At 38.9% G+C, this 27,573-nt stretch overlaps 2 protein-coding genes and 2 long non-coding RNA genes across 5 annotated transcripts; all 4 read right to left on the reverse strand.

The window, feature by feature from the left end:
- Positions 1-4,578: 4,578 nt before the first annotated feature.
- LOC113331145 lies at positions 4,579-11,348 on the reverse strand. The gene is made up of 2 exons (XM_026577898.1): positions 11,039-11,348; positions 4,579-5,404 (listed from the first exon to the last, which is right to left on the reverse strand). The coding sequence occupies exons 1-2, from the start codon at positions 11,109-11,111 to the stop codon at positions 4,998-5,000; spliced, it is 480 nt and encodes a 159-aa protein (XP_026433683.1). The 5' UTR covers positions 11,112-11,348; the 3' UTR covers positions 4,579-4,997.
- Positions 7,207-9,185, reverse strand: LOC113331146. The gene is made up of 3 exons (XR_003350738.1): positions 8,613-9,185; positions 7,681-7,794; positions 7,207-7,571 (listed from the first exon to the last, which is right to left on the reverse strand). It is a non-coding gene; the product is annotated as an uncharacterized LOC113331146 (long non-coding RNA).
- A 7,104-nt stretch (positions 11,349-18,452) lies between the features above and the next one.
- On the reverse strand, positions 18,453-20,476 carry LOC113331127. 2 transcript variants are annotated; one of them, XR_003350713.1, is made up of 4 exons: positions 20,336-20,476; positions 19,859-20,133; positions 18,927-19,040; positions 18,453-18,817 (listed from the first exon to the last, which is right to left on the reverse strand). It is a non-coding gene; the product is annotated as an uncharacterized LOC113331127 (long non-coding RNA). The 2 variants fall into 2 exon arrangements; XR_003350712.1 differs by lacking the exon at positions 20,336-20,476 and having other exon boundaries at positions 19,859-20,282.
- A 2,176-nt stretch (positions 20,477-22,652) lies between these two features.
- LOC113331212 (SKP1-like protein 1) lies at positions 22,653-23,707 on the reverse strand. Its single transcript, XM_026577950.1, has one exon. It carries the CDS (start codon positions 23,315-23,317, stop codon positions 22,841-22,843), a length of 477 nt encoding a protein of 158 aa, XP_026433735.1. The 5' UTR covers positions 23,318-23,707; the 3' UTR covers positions 22,653-22,840.
- Between the last annotated feature and the right edge of the window lie 3,866 nt (positions 23,708-27,573).

A 27,573-nucleotide genomic window follows, 5' to 3' on the forward strand; every position in this document is an offset into this window, starting at 1 on the left:
TTAAAAAAACGTCAAAAAAACGCGTTTTATTCCTATATAACGCGTTTTTGACCCAAAACGTGCTCACACCCGTCAAAACACGTTATAACGGTCACGCCTAGTACCTGTGACCTGGGCCGTGACCCGTTTTTCGAACCTTGGTGCTGAAGCATTGCCATGGTTGGGATTGATTCATGCATACCTGCCCAAACTAAAAAGATCACTTTTGGCGGAACTATCTTACTTGATACTGTTTCATAACAATCCCAATCCTCCTCGTTCTCTGTCAGTTTCAAATATAATGCCTTCGAAGAGCACTCACCTTCAATGAAATCTTCCTCATCTGCTACCAAAATCACAGCCCTTAAATCGTGTTTCAATTCTAACAGATCTATACGTTCAACTGGGTTTAGTTCTCTTGCAAAAACAAAATTCCACGCATCTCCTTTCATGTTCTCTACAGTCTCAAAATTTTGTTTGCTAATCCTGTATAGTCTAAGATATTTATCCTTAAGCGCACCTTTGTAATTCCACCAGTCATGCCAAAATCTTGTATTCTTCCCATTCCGAACCTGCAAATCCACAACACTATAGAAATCCCGATTAGCTTTAAGAATATCATACCACATACTTCTTCCTATCGGCTCCTTCGTTTGGAGTGGAACTAAACAATGCTCCTCAGCATTAGTTTTTTCACACATAAGCTTTCTCCACCAAGCTTCATTCTCCTTACAAAATCTCCCATGCCACTTTGCCAAAAGAGATTTGTTGATAAAACACAGACTTCTGATGCCTAACCCACCCTTTCTTCTAGACTTACAAATCTTCTTCCATGAAACCCAGCTCATCTTCCGCTTCTCCTCATCCTCCCCCCATAAGAATCTCCTCATAATGCTGTTTAACTTCCTCTCCACTGATACTGGAAGGTGATACACTGATAAAAAATAAGTTGCAATACTCTCCAGTGAGCTTTTAATAAGTGTAATTCTTCCTGCTTTATTTAGATATTTTCGCTTCCAAGGAGCTAACTTCTTTTTCATTCTTTCAATGATGACATCCCAAATTGATACACTTCTTTTCGTAGCCCCAATAGGCATACCTAGATAAGCAATATGTAGTGAGTCTATTTTGCAGCCCAACTCCATAGCTAAGACCTCAATAAACTCATCTGCCCCTATGCTTGTCATGGAGCTCTTATCAAGATTAAGTTTTAAACCCGTCATCAATTCAAATAAAAACAAGATGATAAGCAATCTTCATACCTCCACAATAGTAGCATTAAGCATGATAATTGTGTCATCTGTAAATTGGAGATGAGACACAGTTGTTCCACCCTCCCTAACTTGGAAACCTCCAATTCTGTTCTCTACTACAACATCATCTAGCAACATTGACAACACCTTTACAACTAGTAGAAATAAAAAAGGTTACAAAGAGTCACCTTGTCGTATTCCTTTCGAAGGTCTAATAATATTCATAGCCTCGCCATTCACTAAAATAGAGAACTGTGCTCCTTTATCACACCATTCTATCCATTTTATCCATTTCTCCCCCAAACCATTTTCCTCAAAATAGAAAAAAGAGTAGGCCAATTGACATTGTCAAATGCCTTTTCCATATCTATCTTGCATAAGATTCCAGGCTTCTTTTGCCATAACCTACTATCAATACACTCATTAGCAATTAGAATGCCATCCAAGATTTTCTTATTTTTTATAAATGCACCTTGTGCCTTTGATATAAGGTTAGGCATCACCACCTTTATCCTCTCCGCCAGTAGCTTGGAAATAATCTTGTAGAAACTACTTATGAGACTCAAAGGTCTGAAGTCTCTAACTGTTGTTGAATCTTCCTTCTTTGGTATAAGCTTCATAAAAGCCATGTTCAAACGCCAATCTAATTTCTCTTTACAGTGAAACTCGTTTATCGCCGCCAAAACCTCCAATTTCAAAAAGCTCCAGCAAGATTTATAGAATTCCAAGTTGTAACCATCTGGCCCTGGAGCTTTGTTAGCTCCACATCTCCTTATTGCTGCAGTCACCTCCTCCTCCTCAAATGGTCTCTCTAACCAATTTTGCTGGACCGCATCTATTCTTTTGAACTCCATATTACCAAAAGAAGCGTTAACTGTCGAAGTTGCTGTGAAAAGAGAAGTATAGTAATGCTGAATTTCATTCTTGATCACCGTTTGATTAAAACCATCCACTCCTGACACTTCCAATTTAGTAATACAATTCCTTTTTTCTTTTTGCACTCGCAATCTTGTGAAAGAATCTAGTATTTTTATCACCTTCTTTGAAGTCCTTTACTTTAGATCTCTGGTGAGCCATTCTGGCTCTCGTTATCTTCAGTGTATTAAGATTAACAAGAAGATTTTCCCTCTCTTCCAACTGAGCATCAGACAGGTTACCTGATTCCTCTGCTAAGTTCAAAACCTTGATCTTCTCAGTAATTTCTTCCTCCTTCTTCCTCACTCCACCAAACGTCTCCTTACTCCACCTCTTAATGAAAAATTTCAAGTTTTGAAGTTTCTTGAATAAAACATAATCTGGGGACCCTTCAAACTCCATAGCTTTCCACCATTGCTCCACCAGCTTCACAAATTCCAGGTGTTGTAGCCAATGATTCTCTATCTTAAAGTTTGAGTTTCTTTTTACATTTGTAAACAAGTCAAACAACAAAGAATTATGATCTGTACACGTTCTAACCAGTGTAGTTTGAGTAGCATTTGCAAATTTTGAATCAAAACCTGTACAAACCATAAATCTATCAATTCTGCACAGTAACGGCTCATCTTGTTTGTTACTCCAAGTATAAGCTCCACCGTGAAGAGGAAGGTCTATCAACTCCTGCTCCATAATAAAATCATTGAGAAAATTCATATTTCTTACTTCACCTCCAGACCTGTTTCGTTCCTCATCACTACGAACTGCATTCAAGTCACCTGCCAAACACCATGCCTCTGAATTCCACTGTCGTATTTCAGACAAATCATTCCAAAACAGCTCTCTGTTTACGTAATTGCACGGATAATATGCATTGGTGAGTATAAACTTGAAACCATTTCTTTTAAACCTGAACAAACAAGAAATTGAATTAACGCCCAATCTCTTGTCTAAAAGCTCCAACAAAGAGTTGTCCCAAATTGTCATCAGACTACCACTATTTCCGGCAGTTCCTTGAGATGGCAGAAACTCCCATCCAAATTCATCATCAAACCAAAGTTGTCTAACAAACCAGCTAGTCATACTAACTAGCTTTGTTTCTTGAATCGTACATGCCAAACACTTATGAACTAAAATTAAATCCCTGACTGCAATTTGTTTATTGTAGGAATTTATCCCCCTTATGTTCCAGTTGAGAATTTTAGATCCCATCAGTGATACGTAAGTCCCTTGAGTTAACTTCTTCAGCATCATCCTCTCCGTCTTGTGATTCACAACTGTCTTGGACTCTTCTACCTTCAGCAAGAGCCTTGTAACGGTCTCTATACTTAAACAGTATTTCCTCTATTACTGCCTTAGCGTGCTTCTCTTCTTTGTGATCAATACCTCCTAGGTTACAGCATAACTCGAAAACCATTTTGGAAGTCGAGAATATCACCTCATTTGAGTCAATGTTGATATCCTGCAAATTCCCTAGCTTGATCACAATTTGATCTTCCATAACATTGAAGAGTTCCCTTGAATGAGCTACTTGTAAAGGCATAGAGTCCTGTACTAGTTCAGTAGAAGCAGTATTCAATAATCCTTTTTCATGCAAGACAATTTGTAGGTCGTCAGGCGTAACTGAGGAGTTAAACCCATTGTCTGCATCCAGGAAAGATTGATTCTCTACAGCAATTGCAGGTACACCCTCTTCACCTCTGACAAATTCCTGTTGAGAATAATCCTGACTGACTGAGTTCAACTCATTGGTTAAAAGTTTGGGTTCTCCTACTTCGCATCCAACCACCTTACTCCAACCGAGTGATTCAGCAGCCAATACCGAGTCAATAAGGTCCAACCTAGATGATGTAGGCACCTCATCTTCACATCTAGCATCGTCTAAAAGTTGGAACGAATTGCTGGTAGGCACAACCATACAATTTCGAGAAATGGGAACTACATCTACACTTCCATCCTTCCCAAAAATCGTATTATTGTTGCCAGTCCCATTAGCTACAATAAGGCCTCCTCCTGCTGCCATATTAGCTAGAGACACAGATTGCGAGTACACACCTTCCTGTGACTCTCTCTCTGCTGACGAAAGCTGAACTGGATTCGACAAAGTCTTTGATTTTGGCATATAAGCCAATGCTTCTCGTCGCAAATCCTGAGTCATAGCCTTTGTGACCGAGTTCTCTACTTGGACTGTTTTTGGCCCAATAATAGCCTGAGTATCTGTATTTGAATTCAAACTCCTTTGCATGCGATCAAATTCCGATAAGAGTCTTTGATACTCCTGTAGTTTTGCCTTATTTTTAGGATCGAATTTATAGTCCCAGAAACTGCCCAACTCTGGTCACCGTCTTCCACCATAATCACCGCCGGGATTTTAGAAAAATCACCTTTGACGGATATTCTGAAGAAATTCAAATTTTCCTTCTTCAAAGTTCCATCGGCAACATCCTTGAATCCTCCCAGCGACTCACCAGTGGACTTGAATAACTTGTAGCTCCAGAACTGATGGAATTCCACGTATTTTCAACCACTTATCAAATTTGGACATTGCTTGAATTGGAATAATGACATCATGATGCAGTTTTGCTGGTATCATCCTCCCCCCTTCCTGAGAAGATAATTCTGACGATAAAATCTTCTGTGACAAAGTAACTACTGAATCATCAACTATTATTTTCTTTGGTCTCCAAAGCTGTGTCCAATAATCCTGAACAAGTGCAATCTGTGATGTTTGTTCATCAATGATCTCAAGATCCAAAAACGAGTCTCAGTTCATTTGAAGTAAAATCTCCCTCGCTACCCTCTGCCAGCGAACAAACCCATGCATCTTAATCAGCCCCCTGTGAACAGATTCCTTCAAAACTGTCTTTGGTAAAACATTCTGAAAGTCCGATCTGTTAGGTGTTTTCTGAGTGAATCTTCTAAAAGTTGATTGTTTTCCTTGAGAACTCTCTGCATCTCCTTTAATAAGACTCCCCAATAATAGTTTCCATCACCATTAGGAATGCACAGCGCATAAGACCTAGGTCCATCTCCTCTCCTCACTCTTGAAATTCTAAAATATCTCCCCGCTTCGTTGTCTCTTACTTCACATAGGAATGAAGATTCTCCTTCCCTTCTTGCCCATCTTCGTTTCTCTGAACTGGTATCCATTGCTTCTTCCATCGCATCCACTACCCAAAAAGCCATCTCAGATGATAAATGAATCCAAGATCTATAACCTCCTCTCTTCTTCTCTTCCACTCTAATTCCCGCAGTGTTACCTAGTGTCTCCATTGAAACAAAGAAAACTTTCCTCTCCAGATAGAGCACTTTTTGCGCTCCTTCTCTCTCCATGAGATGCACAACCGGCTGCCCATTGGACTCCAATGAGTCTTGTTTCCTGTGTTTTGTTGGACTGTTATTGTTTTGCTGTGTCTTATCTTCATGAACATAGCAATTAGCTGGGACTACAATTTGCCTATGGTGTACTTGGATTCTAAGAATGTGCAGCCAAACAATTCAAAAGAGCCAAGGAGAAGAATGTAGTGGTGTTGACTTGCTATGCTAGCAGCCTAAGCCAAACATGGTCTCTGTGAAGATTGCTTTAGACGTTTCGGTGAGATGCGATTACAGTTAGGTGTCATTCCAAACCCTCTTACCTACATGGAAATTGAATGCATGGTAAAGAATACTTGTTGCACCTACTTACGAAAGGTATCAGACAAGTTCCATTACATCTAATGTACCAACTCTTGACTCTTTTAGATAAAAAGAAAGAAATTTCTCAGAAATGTCTCAGCCCACACATTTGCGAGGTTTCCCTTCAATGGCATTACTTCACTCTTAAGATAAAAAAAAAAAGTAATTTCAGAGAAATTTCTCCGCATACGTACGCGTTTGGAGGTTTTACTGCAAATGGCAATGGCAGTACTTTCTTCAGTTGCAGTGTGAATAGGGACTCTACTGTAAGTAGAAAAATTTAAGTCAAAAGCAGTGCGCACCCAAAGTGAAAGTCATTCTATTCTCAGTTTCATCATCGCACTATATACATTACCCATTCCACCCTTTCTTTATTCATCCAATTCTTCATCTCCAGTCCCTCACAAAATTTTAGTTCTCATCAGCAACAATCTTCAATTTCTTATCTCTCACTCTCTCTAGGATTGTAGAAGAATCATGAATAGAGAACCAGCAAACAAATCAATGGGGTTGTTTGCCATCTACAAGGAAGCATACAAACTTACAGCATCAAACAAGAAAATCTTTTCAAAAATCACCTTAACCATTCTCCTCCCTCTGGCTTTCGCTTACTTGTCTGAAATACGGATCACAACTTATTCAAAAGAAGAAACTCCTGGATAGCTCGATTATGGCTTAACTATAGCCCAAATCCTTAATTTATTCACGCTGGTTATTTTACTCTCTATTCAACTTCAAGTATTTGTGTATAGCGTTGCTTGTTTCTATACCTCCAAAGATATCACTTATAAGAAGGTTACTGGTACACCTCTAGAGTTATGGGGGAGACTTATTGTCACATTCTTATGGTGCTTCTTGTCCTTGGCTGTATGCACCTCTCTGGTTCTGGGTTACTTGTTTGTCTTGTTTCGATCCGAGGAACAAAGGATTAGAGCTTTGTTAGCTTACGTGATCACAATAAAGGATTATAAATTATTCTTATTTATAATTTGTTTGGCTATTCCTTTCTTCTACGAATTAACTTAGGGAACATTATCTATATACTCCTATTATGGAGACCCTTGCAAAAAATACCCTTATGAACTTTACAAATACCCCTAAGCTTAACACATTACTAAAATACCCTTTTCTATATAGTGTAATACAAACCACTGCCACCAACCACTATTTAAAAAAAAGCCTCTACTGCCTACCACCACCACTGTCCAGCACCGCCAACAGCCACCACCACTGTCCACCGACCACCACCACCGACCACCACCACCAACCACCACCACCGACCACCACCACCAACCACCACCTCCCACCTACACTACCACCACCTCCAACCACCACCGCCGCCGCCCACCGCCAACCACCACAACCACTAATCAACACCGCCGCCGTCAACCACCACCACCGACAACCAGCGCCACTGTCCATCCACCACCACTTTCATCCACCGCCACCGTCGCCACCAATCACCACCAGCAACCACCAATTCCACCACCACCATGTGGAGTAAACTAGTTGTCTCCAAATCTGAAGGCAACTAATTCAAATTTGTCTCCGAATCTCAAGCTAACTAGATAGAGTTGTCTCCGAACAAGTTGCTTTCAAATATGGCGGCAACTAGCTCAAGGTGTCTCCACATATGGAAACAACTCGGACAAGTTGTCTCCAAAAGAAAGTATACGCAAAAAAAGTGAACCTGGCGTGAGTCGAACACACATCATCTGACATGAAGTCAGTTGTGCTACCGTTGCACCACTGGTTCGTTAATGCAAAATGACATATCAAAATCACATTCAAATAGATATACTGCACCTACTGATGTATAAAACTACACAGATGTTCATAGTCTGTAACACATACGTACCTAGTAGTTTGCGTGCATCCAACACAAGTTCATATTATCTGTCGCAACTACCCCCACCACAATTGCTAACACAACAAACCACCTACACTGCGACATCCACTACCACCAGCATTGCTGCAAACAAAGCAAATTGGAAGCTCAACGACCCTGTACATTCACCTAAATATCCACCAGTTCAACTGGTTATAACAGCAACTCAACACAACCTAATCTCCACCAGTTCAACTGGATATAACAGCAACTCAACACAACCATGTGTTACCATTGCACCACAGATTCGTCGCAACTACTCTAAGATATATGTATAAGATAATTTCAGATATATGAATGGACTCAAAAACATAACCAAGTTGCCTCCGAACTGGAATCAACTAGCTCAAGTTGCTTTCAAATCTGGAATCAACTAGCTCAAGTTGCTTTCAAATCTGGAATCAACTAGCTCAAGTAGCCTTCAAAAGTGAAAGCAACTTTCTCAAGTTGTCCCTAAAATCTAGAGTCCAAGAACAAGTTTCATATAAACAGAACTTCCTAAAGTCCAAACCAAGTAGATACAAAATTTGAGAGAAGAACTGTGATAAACAAGTTCTCAAACATCTCACTCAGCAGCTCTTCCGGTACCCCATCTCCCGAATATGTGATTCTTCCAAAAGGTAAAAAAATTAAAGTTTAAGAACTTCAAAGAGAAATTGTAGAAATATGCAAACACGAACATAGTGCATTCCCTTCATATGCATCTTGTAAGTTAATAGCTAGCTATTTTAATCCACATATTCATTAGGCATGGATGAACCAAATAGAGTCCTGACTTGACGCGATATTGGAGTGAGTAAGGCCAGTAACTTTCTACTCTACTTATTTCAGTAACTAGGGAGTGACTTGATACAAAATCAAAGTAAAGTACGGAGAAAACAACAAATAGGCAGTTCTAATACCTGAGCTATAGATGAGCAAGATAAAGCCTTTATACCAGTCTATCTTTAGTCATACTGACAGCAATCTCAAGCTGACCGCCATTTGGAGTGGTTCACATAAACCAATAGGAAATCAGCCAGGATCTGTTGAAGCCTCACACTATATCCGTACAGTTTTTCAGCCATGATCTCCTCCGCTGTACTAATAGTAAAACGGATAACCTTTTCACTGCTCAATCATAACTTGACTTATCGAAGTAAGCAACACTTATTGCAGAGTGAAGTCGACCTTTTCACTGTTAACAACAATGAAACAAAGATGTTAATAGACTACATAAATCAAAGGTAAGCAAGTTTATGCCTCAACATGAGAAATCTGTTCAATTCCAGCAATGGAGCATTGTTGTTATACTAAGCGTTAGAACGCAATCTGAATTTAGCATCTAAATAAACTATTGAAGTTTGAGGTAAACCACATCCTAACAGTTCAGAAAGCTACACATCAAGAATGAAGGAAATGCAACAGAATATGGTGTCCATTGCGCCAGCAATCAACTCAATCATCACTGCCACCTGCAATTTTCTTCTCAGACCACCAATTTCATTCTTGACAGCAGCTCGCATCATCGAATCCAACCAATTCAGGATACCAAATTCGAAATAACAACAACAATTACTAAATCCCATTTCGAATCGAACTTTAGAAACATCACCCTTCAATTTCATCTCCTCTATTATCTTCATTGACTTAACATAGATCCCATCGAATCTTCTTCATCTGATAACCCTAACCCTATTACTAATTCATCAATTACAGTGACAAACACCATCATTTTCTTCGACTAATATCTTCTCTGCCTATTAGAATCAAAGCTCGAGCATCATATCTCCATTTAAACTCAGAACCATTATCATCAATCTCACAATATAGATTCATCTTCTTCTGCTCTCAATTCACCATTACAACTCTCACTTCTTCTTCTTCGACAATCGCCACCGCCACCACCACCACTACCACCACCACTACCACCACATCCTCATCTTTACTACTTGAGCTTCAATAAAACCTGAGGGATTGAAGTTAAATTTGAGGAACTCTAAATTAATTTTTGTTTGTTATTATATTCGATGTCTCCACAGTTCCAAATAATCCTTCCCACCACCACCGCCACCATCTCCTTCGGTATCAGATAGTGATTTGTACCAATCACCAGCTAGAATAACGAGATTGAGACAAGATAATTGTAGATCTATACTTAAATCATGATTCAAGTTAGAAAAATCATCGACAAAATTAGGTTTTCCGAAACCTTACAAATCGATTTGAAATCGAGAAACTATTACACTATCTCATGGTAGTGGAGAATGTGACGAAGGTGGTGATGTTGGTCGCAGCGGAGGCGATTGAGATGGTAATGGTGGTGGGAGCGATGGAGATGACGGTGGTTCAGGGGATTGTTTTTCTGTGTTCGAAGAAGAAAACAAGAATCAAAGTCGGAGAGGAAGGTTAAAAGAGGAAATTTGTAAATTATGATTGTGAATAATATTTCAATTATGCCATCAGGGGTACATACATAAATGAATAAGGGTACTTTTGCAGGATCCATGGATAGTAGGGGTGTTTATAACATTCCACATTAACTTACGCGATGGTTGTTTGTTACATCGCAACTGTAGTCACCGTATTAGAAGAGGATTGCTATGGTGGAGAAGCCTTGGGGAAGAGTATGACACTCATTGATGGCAAAGAATGGGTTTCTCGTGCTGTCTTTGGTTTGCTTGGAATCGCATTTACTGGTATATCTTTCACTTATTACCTGTTTGTTTATGGAGATGATAATATGTGTTTGGTGGGTAAACTAGTTGTGGGAATTGGTTTTCATCTGTTGGTGGCTATTTGCATTCATTTCCTGCTTGTTGTTCACACTGTGCTGTACCTCGTCTGCAAATCTTACCATAACGAGGACATATCTACCGTTTCGGCTCAGCTAGAGGTCCCTAAATACGTTCAGTTAGAGCAAGTACTGGAAGTTTGAAGAATCGGCTGATTTGCACGGTTAATGGCAAATGTCTTCAATATGTCTGGTATTTAGTTCATCCTATAAGAGATATTAAGTAGTTTGGGTAACCTTTTCTATATCGGATTGTGTTTGTTAGTGAGTAGTTATTAGCTATGAATGAATGTTCTTATAATCCATTATAATTACATGGATAATGTAATGAAGTGGATTATTATGAATGATGAAGTGAATGTTGTTTCTAGCCTGGTCTTGAGTCTCTTGACCCTTTCATCTGTTAGTTTGTATCACTCTACTTTCACCATAATTCGTATTTGATAAGTCGCGGGCTTATCAAACTTGTAATTGTGAGCCAACATAAGTTTTACTGAAAATTGCAGCTCAGATGAATTAAGACTGACGGTACATACATTTTTCCCGCAGTGTTACCTAGTGTCTCCATTGAAACAAAGAAAACTTTCCTCTCCAGATAGAGCACTTTTTGCGCTCCTTCTCTCTCCATGAGATGCACAACCGGCTGCCCATTGGACTCCAATGAGTCTTGTTTCCTGTGTTTTGTTGGACTGTTATTGTTTTGCTGTGTCTTATCTTCATGAACATAGCAATTAGCTGGGACTACAATTTGCCTATGGTGTACTTGGATTCTAAGAATGTGCAGCCAAACAATTCAAAAGAGCCAAGGAGAAGAATGTAGTGGTGTTGACTTGCTATGCTAGCAGCCTAAGCCAAACATGGTCTCTGTGAAGATTGCTTTAGACGTTTCGGTGAGATGCGATTACAGTTAGGTGTCATTCCAAACCCTCTTACCTACATGGAAATTGAATGCATGGTAAAGAATACTTGTTGCACCTACTTACGAAAGGTATCAGACAAGTTCCATTACATCTAATGTACCAACTCTTGACTCTTTTAGATAAAAAGAAAGAAATTTCTCAGAAATGTCTCAGCCCACACATTTGCGAGGTTTCCCTTCAATGGCATTACTTCACTCTTAAGATAAAAAAAAAAAAGTAATTTCAGAGAAATTTCTCCGCATACGTACGCGTTTGGAGGTTTTACTGCAAATGGCAATGGCAGTACTTTCTTCAGTTGCAGTGTGAATAGGGACTCTACTGTAAGTAGAAAAATTTAAGTCAAAAGCAGTGCGCACCCAAAGTGAAAGTCATTCTATTCTCAGTTTCATCATCGCACTATATACATTACCCATTCCACCCTTTCTTTATTCATCCAATTCATCTCCAGTCCCTCACAAAATTTTAGTTCTCATCAGCAACAATCTTCAATTTCTTATCTCTCACTCTCTCTAGGATTGTAGAAGAATCATGAATAGAGAACCAGCAAACAAATCAATGGGGTTGTTTGCCATCTACAAGGAAGCATACAAACTTACAGCATCAAACAAGAAAATCTTTTCAAAAATCACCTTAACCATTCTCCTCCCTCTGGCTTTCGCTTACTTGTCTGAAATACGGATCACAACTTATTCAAAAGAAGAAACTCCTGGATAGCTCGATTATGGCTTAACTATAGCCCAAATCCTTAATTTATTCACGCTGGTTATTTTACTCTCTATTCAACTTCAAGTATTTGTGTATAGCGTTGCTTGTTTCTATACCTCCAAAGATATCACTTATAAGAAGGTTACTGGTACACCTCTAGAGTTATGGGGGAGACTTATTGTCACATTCTTATGGTGCTTCTTGTCCTTGGCTGTATGCACCTTCTGGTTCTGGGTTACTTGTTTGTCTTGTTTCGATCCGAGGAACAAAGGATTAGAGCTTTGTTAGCTTACGTGATCACAATAAAGGATTATAAATTATTCTTATTTATAATTTGTTTGGCTATTCCTTTCTTCTACGAATTAACTTAGGGAACATTATCTATATACTCCTATTATGGAGACCCTTGCAAAAAATACCCTTATGAACTTTACAAATACCCCTAAGCTTAACACATTACTAAAATACCCTTTTCTATATAGTGTAATACAAACCACTGCCACCAACCACTATTTAAAAAAAAGCCTCTACTGCCTACCACCACCACTGTCCAGCACCGCCAACAGCCACCACCACTGTCCACCGACCACCACCACCGACCACCACCACCAACCACCACCACCGACCACCACCACCAACCACACCACCTACACTACACCACCTCCAACCACCACGCCGCCGCCCACCGCCAACCACCACAACCACTAATCAACACCGCCGCCGTCAACCACCACCACCGACAACCAGCGCCACTGTCCATCCACCACCACTTTCATCCACCGCCACCGTCGCCACCAATCACCACCAGCAACCACCAATTCCACCACCACCATGTGGAGTAAACTAGTTGTCTCCAAATCTGAAGGCAACTAATTCAAATTTGTCTCCGAATCTCAAGCTAACTAGATAGAGTTGTCTCCGAACAAGTTGCTTTCAAATATGGCGGCAACTAGCTCAAGGTGTCTCCACATATGGAAGCAACTCGGACAAGTTGTCTCCAAAAGAAAGTATACGCAAAAAAAGTGAACCTGGCGTGAGTCGAACACACATCATCTGACATGAAGTCAGTTGTGCTACCGTTGCACCACTGGTTCGTTAATGCAAAATGACATATCAAAATCACATTCAAATAGATATATGCACCTACTGATGTATAAAACTACACAGATGTTCATAGTCTGTAACACATACGTACCTAGTAGTTTGCGTGCATCCAACACAAGTTCATATTATCTGTCGCAACTACCCCCACCACAATTGCTAACACAACAAACCACCTACACTGCGACATCCACTACCACCAGCATTGCTGCAAACAAAGCAAATTGGAAGCTCAACGACCCTGTACATTCACCTAAATATCCACCAGTTCAACTGGTTATAACAGCAACTCAACACAACCTAATCTCCACCAGTTCAACTGGATATAACAGCAACTCAACACAACCATGTGTTACCATTGCACCACAGATTCGTCGCAACTACTCTAAGATATATGTATAAGATAATTTCAGATATATGAATGGACTCAAAAACATAACCAAGTTGCCTCCGAACTGGAATCAACTAGCTCAAGTTGCTTTCAAATCTGGAATCAACTAGCTCAAGTTGCTTTCAAATCTGGAATCAACTAGCTCAAGTAGCCTTCAAAAGTGAAAGCAACTTTCTCAAGTTGTCCCTAAAATCTAGAGTCCAAGAACAAGATATAAACAGAACTTCCTAAAGTCCAAACCAAGTAGATACAAAATTTGAGAGAAGAACTGTGATAACAAGTTCTCAAACATCTCACTCAGCAGCTCTTCCGGTACCCCATCTCCCGAATATGTGATTCTTCCAAAAGGTAAAAAAATTAAAGTTTAAGAACTTCAAAGAGAAATTGTAGAAATATGCAAACACGAACATAGTGCATTCCCTTCATATGCATCTTGTAAGTTAATAGCTAGCTATTTTAATCCACATATTCATTAGGCATGGATGAACCAAATAGAGTCCTGACTTGACGCGATATTGGAGTGAGTAAGGCCAGTAACTTTCTACTCTACTTATTTCAGTAACTAGGGAGTGACTTGATACAAAATCAAAGTAAAGTACGGAGAAAACAACAAATAGGCAGTTCTAATACCTGAGCTATAGATGAGCAGATAAAGCCTTTATACCAGTCTATCTTTAGTCATACTGACAGCAATCTCAAGCTGACCGCCATTTGGAGTGGTTCACATAACCAATAGGAAATCAGCCAGGATCTGTTGAAGCCTCACACTATATCCGTACAGTTTTTCAGCCATGATCTCCTCCGCTGTACTAATAGTAAAACGGATAACCTTTTCACTGCTCAATCAAACTTGACTTATCGAAGTAAGCAACACTTATTGCAGAGTGAAGTCGACCTTTTCACTGTTAACACACAATGAAAAAAGATGTTAATAGACTACATAAATCAAAGGTAAGCAAGTTTATGCCTCAACATGAGAAATCTGTTCAATTCCAGCAATGGAGCATTGTTGTTATACTAAGCGTTAGAACGCAATCTGAATTTAGCATCTAAATAAACTATTGAAGTTTGAGGTAAACCACATCCTAACAGTTCAGAAAGCTACACATCAAGAATGAAGGAAATGCAACAGAATATGGTGTCCATTGCGCCAGCAATCAACTCAATCATCACTGCCACCTGCAATTTTCTTCTCAGACCACCAATTTCATTCTTGACAGCAGCTCGCATCATCGAATCCAACCAATTCAGGATACCAAATTCGAAATAACAACAACAATTACTAAATCCCATTTCGAATCGAACTTTAGAAACATCACCCTTCAATTTCATCTCCTCTATTATCTTCATTGACTTAACATAGATCCCATCGAATCTTCTTCATCTGATAACCCTAACCCTATTACTAATTCATCAATTACAGTGACAAACACCATCATTTTCTTCGACTAATATCTTCTCTGCCTATTAGAATCAAAGCTCGAGCATCATATCTCCATTTAAACTCAGAACCATTATCATCAATCTCACAATATAGATTCATCTTCTTCTGCTCTCAATTCACCATTACAACTCTCACTTCTTCTTCTTCGACAATCGCCACCGCCACCACCACCACTACCACCACCACTACCACCACATCCTCATCTTTACTACTTGAGCTTCAATAAAACCTGAGGGATTGAAGTTAAATTTGAGGAACTCTAAATTAATTTTGTTTGTTATATATTCGATGTCTCCACAGTTCCAAATAATCCTTCCCACCACCACCGCCACCATCTCCTTCGGTATCAGATAGTGATTTGTACCAATCACCAGCTAGAATAACGAGATTGAGACAAGATAATTGTAGATCTATACTTAAATCATGATTCAAGTTAGAAAAATCATCGACAAAATTAGGTTTTCCGAAACCTTACAAATCGATTTGAAATCGAGAAACTATTACACTATCTCATGGTAGTGGAGAATGTGACGAAGGTGGTGATGTTGGTCGCAGCGGAGGCGATTGAGATGGTAATGGTGGTGGGAGCGATGGAGATGACGGTGGTTCAGGGGATTGTTTTTCTGTGTTCGAAGAAGAAAACAAGAATCAAAGTCGGAGAGGAAGGTTAAAAGAGGAAATTTGTAAATTATGATTGTGAATAATATTTCAATTATGCCATCAGGGGTACATACATAAATGAATAAGGGTACTTTTGCAGGATCCATGGATAGTAGGGGTGTTTATAACATTCCACATTAACTTACGCGATGGTTGTTTGTTACATCGCAACTGTAGTCACCGTATTAGAAGAGGATTGCTATGGTGGAGAAGCCTTGGGGAAGAGTATGACACTCATTGATGGCAAAGAATGGGTTTCTCGTGCTGTCTTTGGTTTGCTTGGAATCGCATTTACTGGTATATCTTTCACTTATTACCTGTTTGTTTATGGAGATGATAATATGTGTTTGGTGGGTAAACTAGTTGTGGGAATTGGTTTTCATCTGTTGGTGGCTATTTGCATTCATTTCCTGCTTGTTGTTCACACTGTGCTGTACCTCGTCTGCAAATCTTACCATAACGAGGACATATCTACCGTTTCGGCTCAGCTAGAGGTCCCTAAATACGTTCAGTTAGAGCAAGTACTGGAAGTTTGAAGAATCGGCTGATTTGCACGGTTAATGGCAAATGTCTTCAATATGTCTGGTATTTAGTTCATCCTATAAGAGATATTAAGTAGTTTGGGTAACCTTTTCTATATCGGATTGTGTTTGTTAGTGAGTAGTTATTAGCTATGAATGAATGTTCTTATAATCCATTATAATTACATGGATAATGTAATGAAGTGGATTATTATGAATGATGAAGTGAATGTTGTTTCTAGCCTGGTCTTGAGTCTCTTGACCCTTTCATCTGTTAGTTTGTATCACTCTACTTTCACCATAATTCGTATTTGATAAGTCGCGGGCTTATCAAACTTGTAATTGTGAGCCAACATAAGTTTTACTGAAAATTGCAGCTCAGATGAATTAAGACTGACGGTACATACATTTTTCCCGCAGTGTTACCTAGTGTCTCCATTGAAACAAAGAAAACTTTCCTCTCCAGATAGAGCACTTTTTGCGCTCCTTCTCTCTCCATGAGATGCACAACCGGCTGCCCATTGGACTCCAATGAGTCTTGTTTCCTGTGTTTTGTTGGACTGTTATTGTTTTGCTGTGTCTTATCTTCATGAACATAGCAATTAGCTGGGACTACAATTTGCCTATGGTGTACTTGGATTCTAAGAATGTGCAGCCAAACAATTCAAAAGAGCCAAGGAGAAGAATGTAGTGGTGTGTTGACTTGCTATGCTAGCAGCCTAAGCCAAACATGGTCTCTGTGAAGATTGCTTTAGACGTTTCGGTGAGATGCGATTACAGTTAGGTGTCATTCCAAACCCTCTTACCTACATGGAAATTGAATGCATGGTAAAGAATACTTGTTGCACCTACTTACGAAAGGTATCAGACAAGTTCCATTACATCTAATGTACCAACTCTTGACTCTTTTAGATAAAAGAAAGAAATTTCTCAGAAATGTCTCAGCCCACACATTTGCGAGGTTTCCCTTCAATGGCATTACTTCACTCTTAAGATAAAAAAAAAAAGTAATTTCAGAGAAATTTCTCCGCATACGTACGCGTTTGGAGGTTTTACTGCAAATGGCAATGGCAGTACTTTCTTCAGTTGCAGTGTGAATAGGGACTCTACTGTAAGTAGAAAAATTTAAGTCAAAAGCAGTGCGCACCCAAAGTGAAAGTCATTCTATTCTCAGTTTCATCATCGCACTATATACATTACCCATTCCACCTTTCTTTATTTCATCCAATTCTTCATCTCCAGTCCCTCACAAAATTTTAGTTCTCATCAGCAACAATCTTCAATTTCTTATCTCTCACTCTCTCTAGGATTGTAGAAGAATCATGAATAGAGAACCAGCAAACAAATCAATGGGGTTGTTTGCCATCTACAAGGAAGCATACAAACTTACAGCATCAAACAAGAAAATCTTTTCAAAAATCACCTTAACCATTCTCCTCCCTCTGGCTTTCGCTTACTTGTCTGAAATACGGATCACAACTTATTCAAAAGAAGAAACTCCTGGATAGCTCGATTATGGCTTAACTATAGCCCAAATCCTTAATTTATTCACGCTGGTTATTTTACTCTCTATTCAACTTCAAGTATTTGTGTATAGCGTTGCTTGTTTCTATACCTCCAAAGATATCACTTATAAGAAGGTTACTGGTACACCTCTAGAGTTATGGGGGAGACTTATTGTCACATTCTTATGGTGTCTTGTCCTTGGCTGTATGCACCTCTCTGGTTCTGGGTTACTTGTTTGTCTTGTTTCGATCCGAGGAACAAAGGATTAGAGCTTTGTTAGCTTACGTGATCACAATAAAGGATTATAAATTATTCTTATTTATAATTTGTTTGGCTATTCCTTTCTTCTACGAATTAACTTAGGGAACATTATCTATATACTCCTATTATGGAGACCCTTGCAAAAAATACCCTTATGAACTTTACAAATACCCCTAAGCTTAACACATTACTAAAATACCCTTTTCTATATAGTGTAATACAAACCACTGCCACCAACCACTATTTAAAAAAAAGCCTCTACTGCCTACCACCACCACTGTCCAGCACCGCCAACAGCCACCACCACTGTCCACCGACCACCACCACCGACCACCACCACCAACCACCACCACCGACCACCACCACCAACCACCACCTCCCACCTACACTACCACCACCTCCAACCACCACCGCCGCCGCCCACCGCCAACCACCACAACCACTAATCAACACCGCCGCCGTCAACCACCACCACCGACAACCAGCGCCACTGTCCATCCACCACCACTTTCATCCACCGCCACCGTCGCCACCAATCACCACCAGCAACCACCAATTCCACCACCACCATGTGGAGTAAACTAGTTGTCTCCAAATCTGAAGGCAACTAATTCAAATTTGTCTCCGAATCTCAAGCTAACTAGATAGAGTTGTCTCCGAACAAGTTGCTTTCAAATATGGCGGCAACTAGCTCAAGGTGTCTCCACATATGGAAACAACTCGGACAAGTTGTCTCCAAAAGAAAGTATACGCAAAAAAAGTGAACCTGGCGTGAGTCGAACACACATCATCTGACATGAAGTCAGTTGTGCTACCGTTGCACCACTGGTTCGTTAATGCAAAATGACATATCAAAATCACATTCAAATAGATATACTGCACCTACTGATGTATAAAACTACACAGATGTTCATAGTCTGTAACACATACGTACCTAGTAGTTTGCGTGCATCCAACACAAGTTCATATTATCTGTCGCAACTACCCCCACCACAATTGCTAACACAACAAACCACCTACACTGCGACATCCACTACCACCAGCATTGCTGCAAACAAAGCAAATTGGAAGCTCAACGACCCTGTACATTCACCTAAATATCCACCAGTTCAACTGGTTATAACAGCAACTCAACACAACCTAATCTCCACCAGTTCAACTGGATATAACAGCAACTCAACACAACCATGTGTTACCATTGCACCACAGATTCGTCGCAACTACTCTAAGATATATGTATAAGATAATTTCAGATATATGAATGGACTCAAAAACATAACCAAGTTGCCTCCGAACTGGAATCAACTAGCTCAAGTTGCTTTCAAATCTGGAATCAACTAGCTCAAGTTGCTTTCAAATCTGGAATCAACTAGCTCAAGTAGCCTTCAAAAGTGAAAGCAACTTTCTCAAGTTGTCCCTAAAATCTAGAGTCCAAGAACAAGTTTCATATAAACAGAACTTCCTAAAGTCCAAACCAAGTAGATACAAAATTTGAGAGAAGAACTGTGATAAACAAGTTCTCAAACATCTCACTCAGCAGCTCTTCCGGTACCCCATCTCCCGAATATGTGATTCTTCCAAAAGGTAAAAAAATTAAAGTTTAAGAACTTCAAAGAGAAATTGTAGAAATATGCAAACACGAACATAGTGCATTCCCTTCATATGCATCTTGTAAGTTAATAGCTAGCTATTTTAATCCACATATTCATTAGGCATGGATGAACCAAATAGAGTCCTGACTTGACGCGATATTGGAGTGAGTAAGGCCAGTAACTTTCTACTCTACTTATTTCAGTAACTAGGGAGTGACTTGATACAAAATCAAAGTAAAGTACGGAGAAAACAACAAATAGGCAGTTCTAATACCTGAGCTATAGATGAGCAAGATAAAGCCTTTATACCAGTCTATCTTTAGTCATACTGACAGCAATCTCAAGCTGACCGCCATTTGGAGTGGTTCACATAAACCAATAGGAAATCAGCCAGGATCTGTTGAAGCCTCACACTATATCCGTACAGTTTTTCAGCCATGATCTCCTCCGCTGTACTAATAGTAAAACGGATAACCTTTTCACTGCTCAATCATAACTTGACTTATCGAAGTAAGCAACACTTATTGCAGAGTGAAGTCGACCTTTTCACTGTTAACAACAATGAAACAAAGATGTTAATAGACTACATAAATCAAAGGTAAGCAAGTTTATGCCTCAACATGAGAAATCTGTTCAATTCCAGCAATGGAGCATTGTTGTTATACTAAGCGTTAGAACGCAATCTGAATTTAGCATCTAAATAAACTATTGAAGTTGAGGTAAACCACATCCTAACAGTTCAGAAAGCTACACATCAAGAATGAAGGAAATGCAACAGAATATGGTGTCCATTGCGCCAGCAATCAACTCAATCATCACTGCCACCTGCAATTTTCTTCTCAGACCACCAATTTCATTCTTGACAGCAGCTCGCATCATCGAATCCAACCAATTCAGGATACCAAATTCGAATAACAACAACATTACTAAATCCCATTTCGAATCGAACTTTAGAAACATCACCCTTCAATTTCATCTCCTCTATTATCTTCATTGACTTAACATAGATCCCATCGAATCTCTTCATCTGATAACCCTAACCCTATTACTAATTCATCAATTACAGTGACAAACACCATCATTTTCTTCGACTAATCTTCTCTGCCTATTAGAATCAAAGCTCGAGCATCTATCTCCATTTAAACTCAGAACCATTATCATCAATCTCACAATATAGATTCATCTTCTTCTGCTCTCAATTCACCATTACAACTCTCACTTCTTCTTCTTCGACAATCGCCACCGCCACCACCACCACTACCACCACCACTACCACCACATCCTCATTTACTACTTGAGCTTCAATAAAACCTGAGGGATTGAAGTTAAATTTGAGGAACTCTAAATTAATTTTTGTTTGTTATTATATTCGATGTCTCCACAGTTCCAAATAATCCTTCCCACCACCACCGCCACCATCTCCTTCGGTATCAGTAGTGATTTGTACCAATCACCAGCTAGAAAACGAGATTGAGACAAGATAATTGTAGATCTATACTTAAATCATGATTCAAGTTAGAAAAATCATCGACAAAATTAGGTTTTCCGAAACCTTACAAATCGATTTGAAATCGAGAAACTATTACACTATCTCATGGTAGTGGAGAATGTGACGAAGGTGGTGATGTTGGTCGCAGCGGAGGCGATTGAGATGGTAATGGTGGTGGGAGCGATGGAGATGACGGTGGTTCAGGGGATTGTTTTTCTGTGTTCGAAGAAGAAAACAAGAATCAAAGTCGGAGAGGAAGGTTAAAAGAGGAAATTTGTAAATTATGATTGTGAATAATATTTCAATTATGCCATCAGGGGTACATACATAAATGAATAAGGGTACTTTTGCAGGATCCATGGATAGTAGGGGTGTTTATAACATTCCACATTAACTTACGCGATGGTTGTTTGTTACATCGCAACTGTAGTCACCGTATTAGAAGAGGATTGCTATGGTGGAGAAGCCTTGGGGAAGAGTATGACACTCATTGATGGCAAAGAATGGGTTTCTCGTGCTGTCTTTGGTTTGCTTGGAATCGCATTTACTGGTATATCTTTCACTTATTACCTGTTTGTTTATGGAGATGATAATATGTGTTTGGTGGGTAAACTAGTTGTGGGAATTGGTTTTCATCTGTTGGTGGCTATTTGCATTCATTTCCTGCTTGTTGTTCACACTGTGCTGTACCTCGTCTGCAAATCTTACCATAACGAGGACATATCTACCGTTTCGGCTCAGCTAGAGGTCCCTAAATACGTTCAGTTAGAGCAAGTACTGGAAGTTTGAAGAATCGGCTGATTTGCACGGTTAATGGCAAATGTCTTCAATATGTCTGGTATTTAGTTCATCCTATAAGAGATATTAAGTAGTTTGGGTAACCTTTTCTATATCGGATTGTGTTTGTTAGTGAGTAGTTATTAGCTATGAATGAATGTTCTTATAATCCATTATAATTACATGGATAATGTAATGAAGTGGATTATTATGAATGATGAAGTGAATGTTGTTTCTAGCCTGGTCTTGAGTCTCTTGACCCTTTCATCTGTTAGTTTGTATCACTCTACTTTCACCATAATTCGTATTTGATAAGTCGCGGGCTTATCAAACTTGTAATTGTGAGCCAACATAAGTTTTACTGAAAATTGCAGCTCAGATGAATTAAGACTGACGGTACATACATTGTCTTATGAAAAATATGGTAGTTCCAGGTTATTAGCAGTCAGCGTGCAGTACATTTATATTTATAGCCTTTAACCATACGGCTGAGTAGCACAGGAAGCAGCAGCTATATGTCTCTCGCCTCTGCCGCAGACAAAAGCAACCACTTGTTGCTTCAGGAAGAAGTGCCAAACATCACAAGAGGCAAACACAAATGACTTGAAGTTTCAGGAACACCTCAAAAGGCACAATTATCTGGGACTACAATCTTTCCTATGGATCAAGTGATCTACTCTCTTGTTGCAAGATTTTTCTGAAACAACCAAGTGAAACTAGCAAGCTTAGGAGGGAAATTTGATGATAGCAGATCTATTGCTTGAGTCTTGAGAAGATAGAGTTTCTCAAGTCTAAACTAAACTAAATTCAATCAATTTATATAAAAATATGTAAGGAAAGCTATACGAACATTTAACCTCTATTCTGTTCTATTAGGCAATTTATCGAACATCTGGTGTGCAGTATGGCACCACTTACTTAGGAAAGGAAAATATAGATAAATAAAAACACATAAAGATGGAAAAGTAGTCCGGCTGCTGATTTTTTCACTTAATTGAAAGTCCATTGATTTTCGAGACGAACCTTTTCTTCTTCCTCAGGGGTGAAGTCGTTCCTAATGTTGAACGTCTTTCGAATCTCTTCTACAGTTTTACCTCTTATCATGTCTGCAATTGTAATACATGTCAAGTCCAGCAAGTTCTCTATGTTGAGATAATTTGCAGCCTTGATTAGACCGGAAAGTATTGCTTGATCAACTTTCACAAACTCCTTGTCCCACTTTTCCAAAGCCTCCTTATCGGCCTTACTAATAATTGAGTCACCGCCGGCAGTAGTGCTCTCGCCGTGCTTGTTGCAGTATTCGATAACCTTTTCCAAGATTTTGCTAGTTACGTTATGCAAAGGGATTGCATCATCAGCGCAACCATCTTCGATCATGTGCTTAATGGTCAGTGATTGATGTGCGACGGTTTCCTCTATTACAAAAATATCGCCATCCGAACTTCTTAATGATATCATCTTCGACATGATTATTTTGAAGAGCTAGATAGATAAACAAAATACACAGTGTTGAATGCGCGGACCTCTTTGAGTTGATGATGAATTGTGAAAAATCAGACGGATGTGGTGCGTATTTATATGCGATGGATGAAACAATGGTTCAACTCACATTAGGAAAGCTATTAAAACCGGACCTTCTAGAAACTCAGGCTAATTGGGAATCACACTGATGAGTTTGCTATAGGAGGACCAAAATTTGTTTAGGAAGATATAATTGTTATTGTAGTCGTAGAAAATCCTAACAACTACATCAAAGAGATCTATACTTAAGATGAAGAACTACAATGGAGGCTCAAGCTCTTGGTGAGTTTTAGGGTTAAAGTAAAGGATCCCTACAAACATATCTCACTTTCTCTTTTAAAGGGAAAGGATTACATCAAGTTATAATAGTGCTCTTATGTCTGACTAGTTAAGATAAGAACTAGTAAAGAGATATGGTGTTCTATACATGGTTGTACCTGACTAAGTTACTTCTGCCTTAGTATTTGACACGTGTTCCTTAGATATTTTGGCACTACATTTTGCCCCTTTTCTTGAGGTTTGTTCGAAGAGCAATCCTTAAGAAAATCCTCTGAAACTTGTGTTTGTACTGTTGTTGATGTTTGCATTTGATACTTTCGTCTCGGGTCTTGGCTTATTGTTTCTCTGTGCATTATTCAAACTGATTGCTAGTTGAATTTCAAACTGTAGCAACTTGGGCTTCTTGTTGGCTGCAAACTGTCTGAATCTGGGCTTTGAGTAGCATGCCTTCGGACCAGGTGCGTTTCATTATCTTCAGTCCCGATCTACTTGTGCTTCCCGATCATATGTTTCAATATATAGTAGTCGTTGTTGTGATGCTTATTTCCTCTTTAATTGGCTCTGGCTTCAGCTTCCCGACCTTGTAGACGAATTCAAGTTGTGCTGAAGTGGATTATCGGCTCAGATTCGAATGTCTTATTGTTCAGGAAATATCCACCTGAAGTTGATCTAAAACACGCGATTCTGGTGGGTATATCTCTGGCTTGATTTAAGCATGAATCTAGAGTTGAAAGGTCACAAATATTTTTGGCTGGTACTTGTAGTTTTCTTTGGGACAACTGCTTCGACACTTGTTGAATAAGATGTCTGGAATGTTTAATGAGTCAAACTCGAGATAACTGGATGTGAATGGACTTCTCATGACTCGAGAAGACTGCACGAATGGCTTGGGTCTTCGTGACAAGTTCTTCTAGCTGCAATCGCGTAAATATTTATGTTGACTATGAATTTCATTGTTGTATTCTCATTGTAAGTTTCTGTTGTAGTATCACTTTCCTCAGTTTTAACTGACTTCATTTCCTAGCATGATCGTGTTTGCTTCCGTTGTGGGTTCTTGGCAACGGTGGCGCATCAGATGAATGTTGCTGCGAGCTTCATGGCTTTACATTGTTGCTGAAGGAACCGAACTTAAGAATACAAAATACTTTTAAAGTACGCATACCTGCCCATATTCTTATGCGAAGTTTCAAAGCATTTCTTGACTTAGTGGTTGATGATTTTTGTCGTTGTGTGGTAGTATTCCTTGTAACTTGCTGCCATTGGATCGTACTGGCTGGTCTCCACTAAAAGTTGTGGATCATGACCTTTGCCCCGAACTAACTTTTTGTCTCCCTTGGTAATCATTAGAGCTTTCTTTGAGATGACTTGCTATTCTTTTGCCTGAAGTATATGAAGCACTCCCAAACTGATTAGGCCTGAGTTAATCTGTTTAATACATTCTTCGTATTTGAAGTTGTTGTGTTTTCCCCTTGGTGTCTAATGCTCAAACTCTGTCTGGTTCAGTTGGTGTTAGCTCCTGACAACTCGTCATAATTGAGGACCTCGAGATGAATATTCGTACCCACGCCTCATGGAGATAAGGTGTAATTGCAGTATCTCAAGAATATTTAAGATTCAGATTCAAGGTTATACCTTGTCTTGCAAAAGTAAACATTGCAGTAATTAAATTATGCCTAATACAAGGTTGTAGAAGTAGTTCTAAGTCTATCATATATTCGTAGGTGTTATCTAAATTCGATATTTTAGCATGCTTCCACAAAGATAAACCGGCATGGTACACTCCATGCTCAACATAATTCTAAAAGAGTTGTAGGCTTAACACCTTATTATGAGCTTGTTGGTTTCAACTACTGCGTGTAGAGTTTATGATATGCCCCAAGAGGTTTACGTTGAAACTTAAAACAAAAAAATGAAGGTCTTTTAGATTCTTGATGCAGCATTTTATGGTCAAGCCTGTAACTACGCAGTCGTAAAGATGTAAACGATTGCTCAGGTTCTTGCCATGTTGTTCATGCTCATGGTATAAATCAGTAAGACATTTTGTACCCGAAGTAGAAAGGCATATGGAAGTAATTCAAGTTATCTACATGGCATGTTATGCTGTCGAATGTCTGGGTTTCATAGCCATTTTAAATTATGCAAACATTGAGTAGAACAATTTCTTTGAAATAGATGATACTTAGTTTTCTAGAGAATCGACTGAAGGTCTCTTGGCGTCCTCAGTTTGCTTCGAATGATGAAGGTTTTCTAATTCTGCTCCTCTCCAAAGCATTTTTGTTGCACTAATTGAAAAGACGAGGGTACCCAAATTCTTTTGTTTATCAACCTATAAGTCCTTTACCGAATGTGATCGTCTATGGACAGAGTCGAGACAATACGATAATTCGGTTCACATTTCGTATGATCGTCTATGGATACGAGATCGAGAAAATACAATAACAAGATCACTTGTGTGATTGACTATAAATACAAAATCGAGACAATACGACAATAAAGTGTGTATTTGATAATAGGTTCGGAAATAACCAAAACTCTATTGGATCAATATCAAGTATTACAGAGTTAACGTATTTGTGTATTTTACTTAATTATAACAACAATTATAATATGGAAAACAGAGTAAAAGACACATCAAGATTTTGTTAACGAGGAAAATGCAAATACAGAAAAATCCTGGGACCTAGTCCATTTTTTGAATACTCTCAGAATTAAGTCGTTATACAAAATCTAATACCAACTTCGTATAGTTGAGACCAAGCAGACTACCCCTAGATACTTAGTTTCCTCAGTATCCCTGCTCTTTCGACTTATAGAGTCACGCACGTGAATAACAAGTCCTTTGGATCGTATTCCAAACAACAAAGAAATAATCTGTTTGGTAACCACTCTAATCAATCTTGCTACAAGATAATAAACTCCTTTGCCTGGTTAGATAAATCTATTCAATAACTACTGAAATAGTCAAGTATAGATTCACAATCAATCGATATATATCTCAAAAAGAAAACTATAAAGTGATGCCGATCTCACGCAACTAATCAATCAGATCTATCAAGGATAAATCGATTTTAGTTGGATTCCAGCCGATCAAGGTTTTTGCACTAAATAAACAAGATACTAAAACTAATAAGAATTCTTCTTCGTCTTCAAATCTTATATTGACTTCAAATACCTACACAACAACACTTGAATCCTCTTGTGATCAATCATGCACAGAACGGTACCTATGGGTGTGACAACAGTCTGCAGAGGAGGAAGAAATAAAATGATTTGGCCATCAAATGTCATTATTTCCGTCCACAAATGTCAACCGCTAATTTGACAGACGACACATAAAAAAGGAAAGAGTTTGTAAATCGTAGTTGTAATAAATTTCAGTTATTACCTTCCATCAGTTTGTGGGTCACATCACGCTAATAATATTACTGTCTGAAAGTTGACAAACAAAGTAAAGAGGAGTTGGAATATATTGAATATCTACAGTCCGCTGCAACCATATCATATATTTCTAGGTCCCTATATTTGTTTCAAAAATTTGCGATCCATGGGACCAGATTTTTCAATCATGATAGAACAGTGTCATAGTAGTTCTCCCAAAAAATTATAACTATTAATAAAAGGTCCAGCATCATTAACCTATGAAATACTAGATCGCCGGATATAATATTTTTTAAGAGATATCTGACCATATGTCTGTATCTCAAATAACAGAGTCGGGTCTATAAAAGCAGACAGGTCTACATTCTGTCATTGAGCCGGATATTTTCTGCGTCGTAAATATCCGGCTTTGTTTGTACAAAATAGAGTTATAGCTTGGACGTAGTAGTGTCAGCTTTGTGTCTGAGAGTGGGTTCCCCTATTCAGAGGGGGTGTATGGTTACATTCTTATAAGTTCAATATCTAAAAACAAAAGTTAAAAGTCG

This window comes from Papaver somniferum, unplaced genomic scaffold, assembly GCF_003573695.1.
Source record: "Papaver somniferum cultivar HN1 unplaced genomic scaffold, ASM357369v1 unplaced-scaffold_125, whole genome shotgun sequence".
NCBI classification, from domain to species: domain Eukaryota; kingdom Viridiplantae; phylum Streptophyta; class Magnoliopsida; order Ranunculales; family Papaveraceae; genus Papaver; species Papaver somniferum.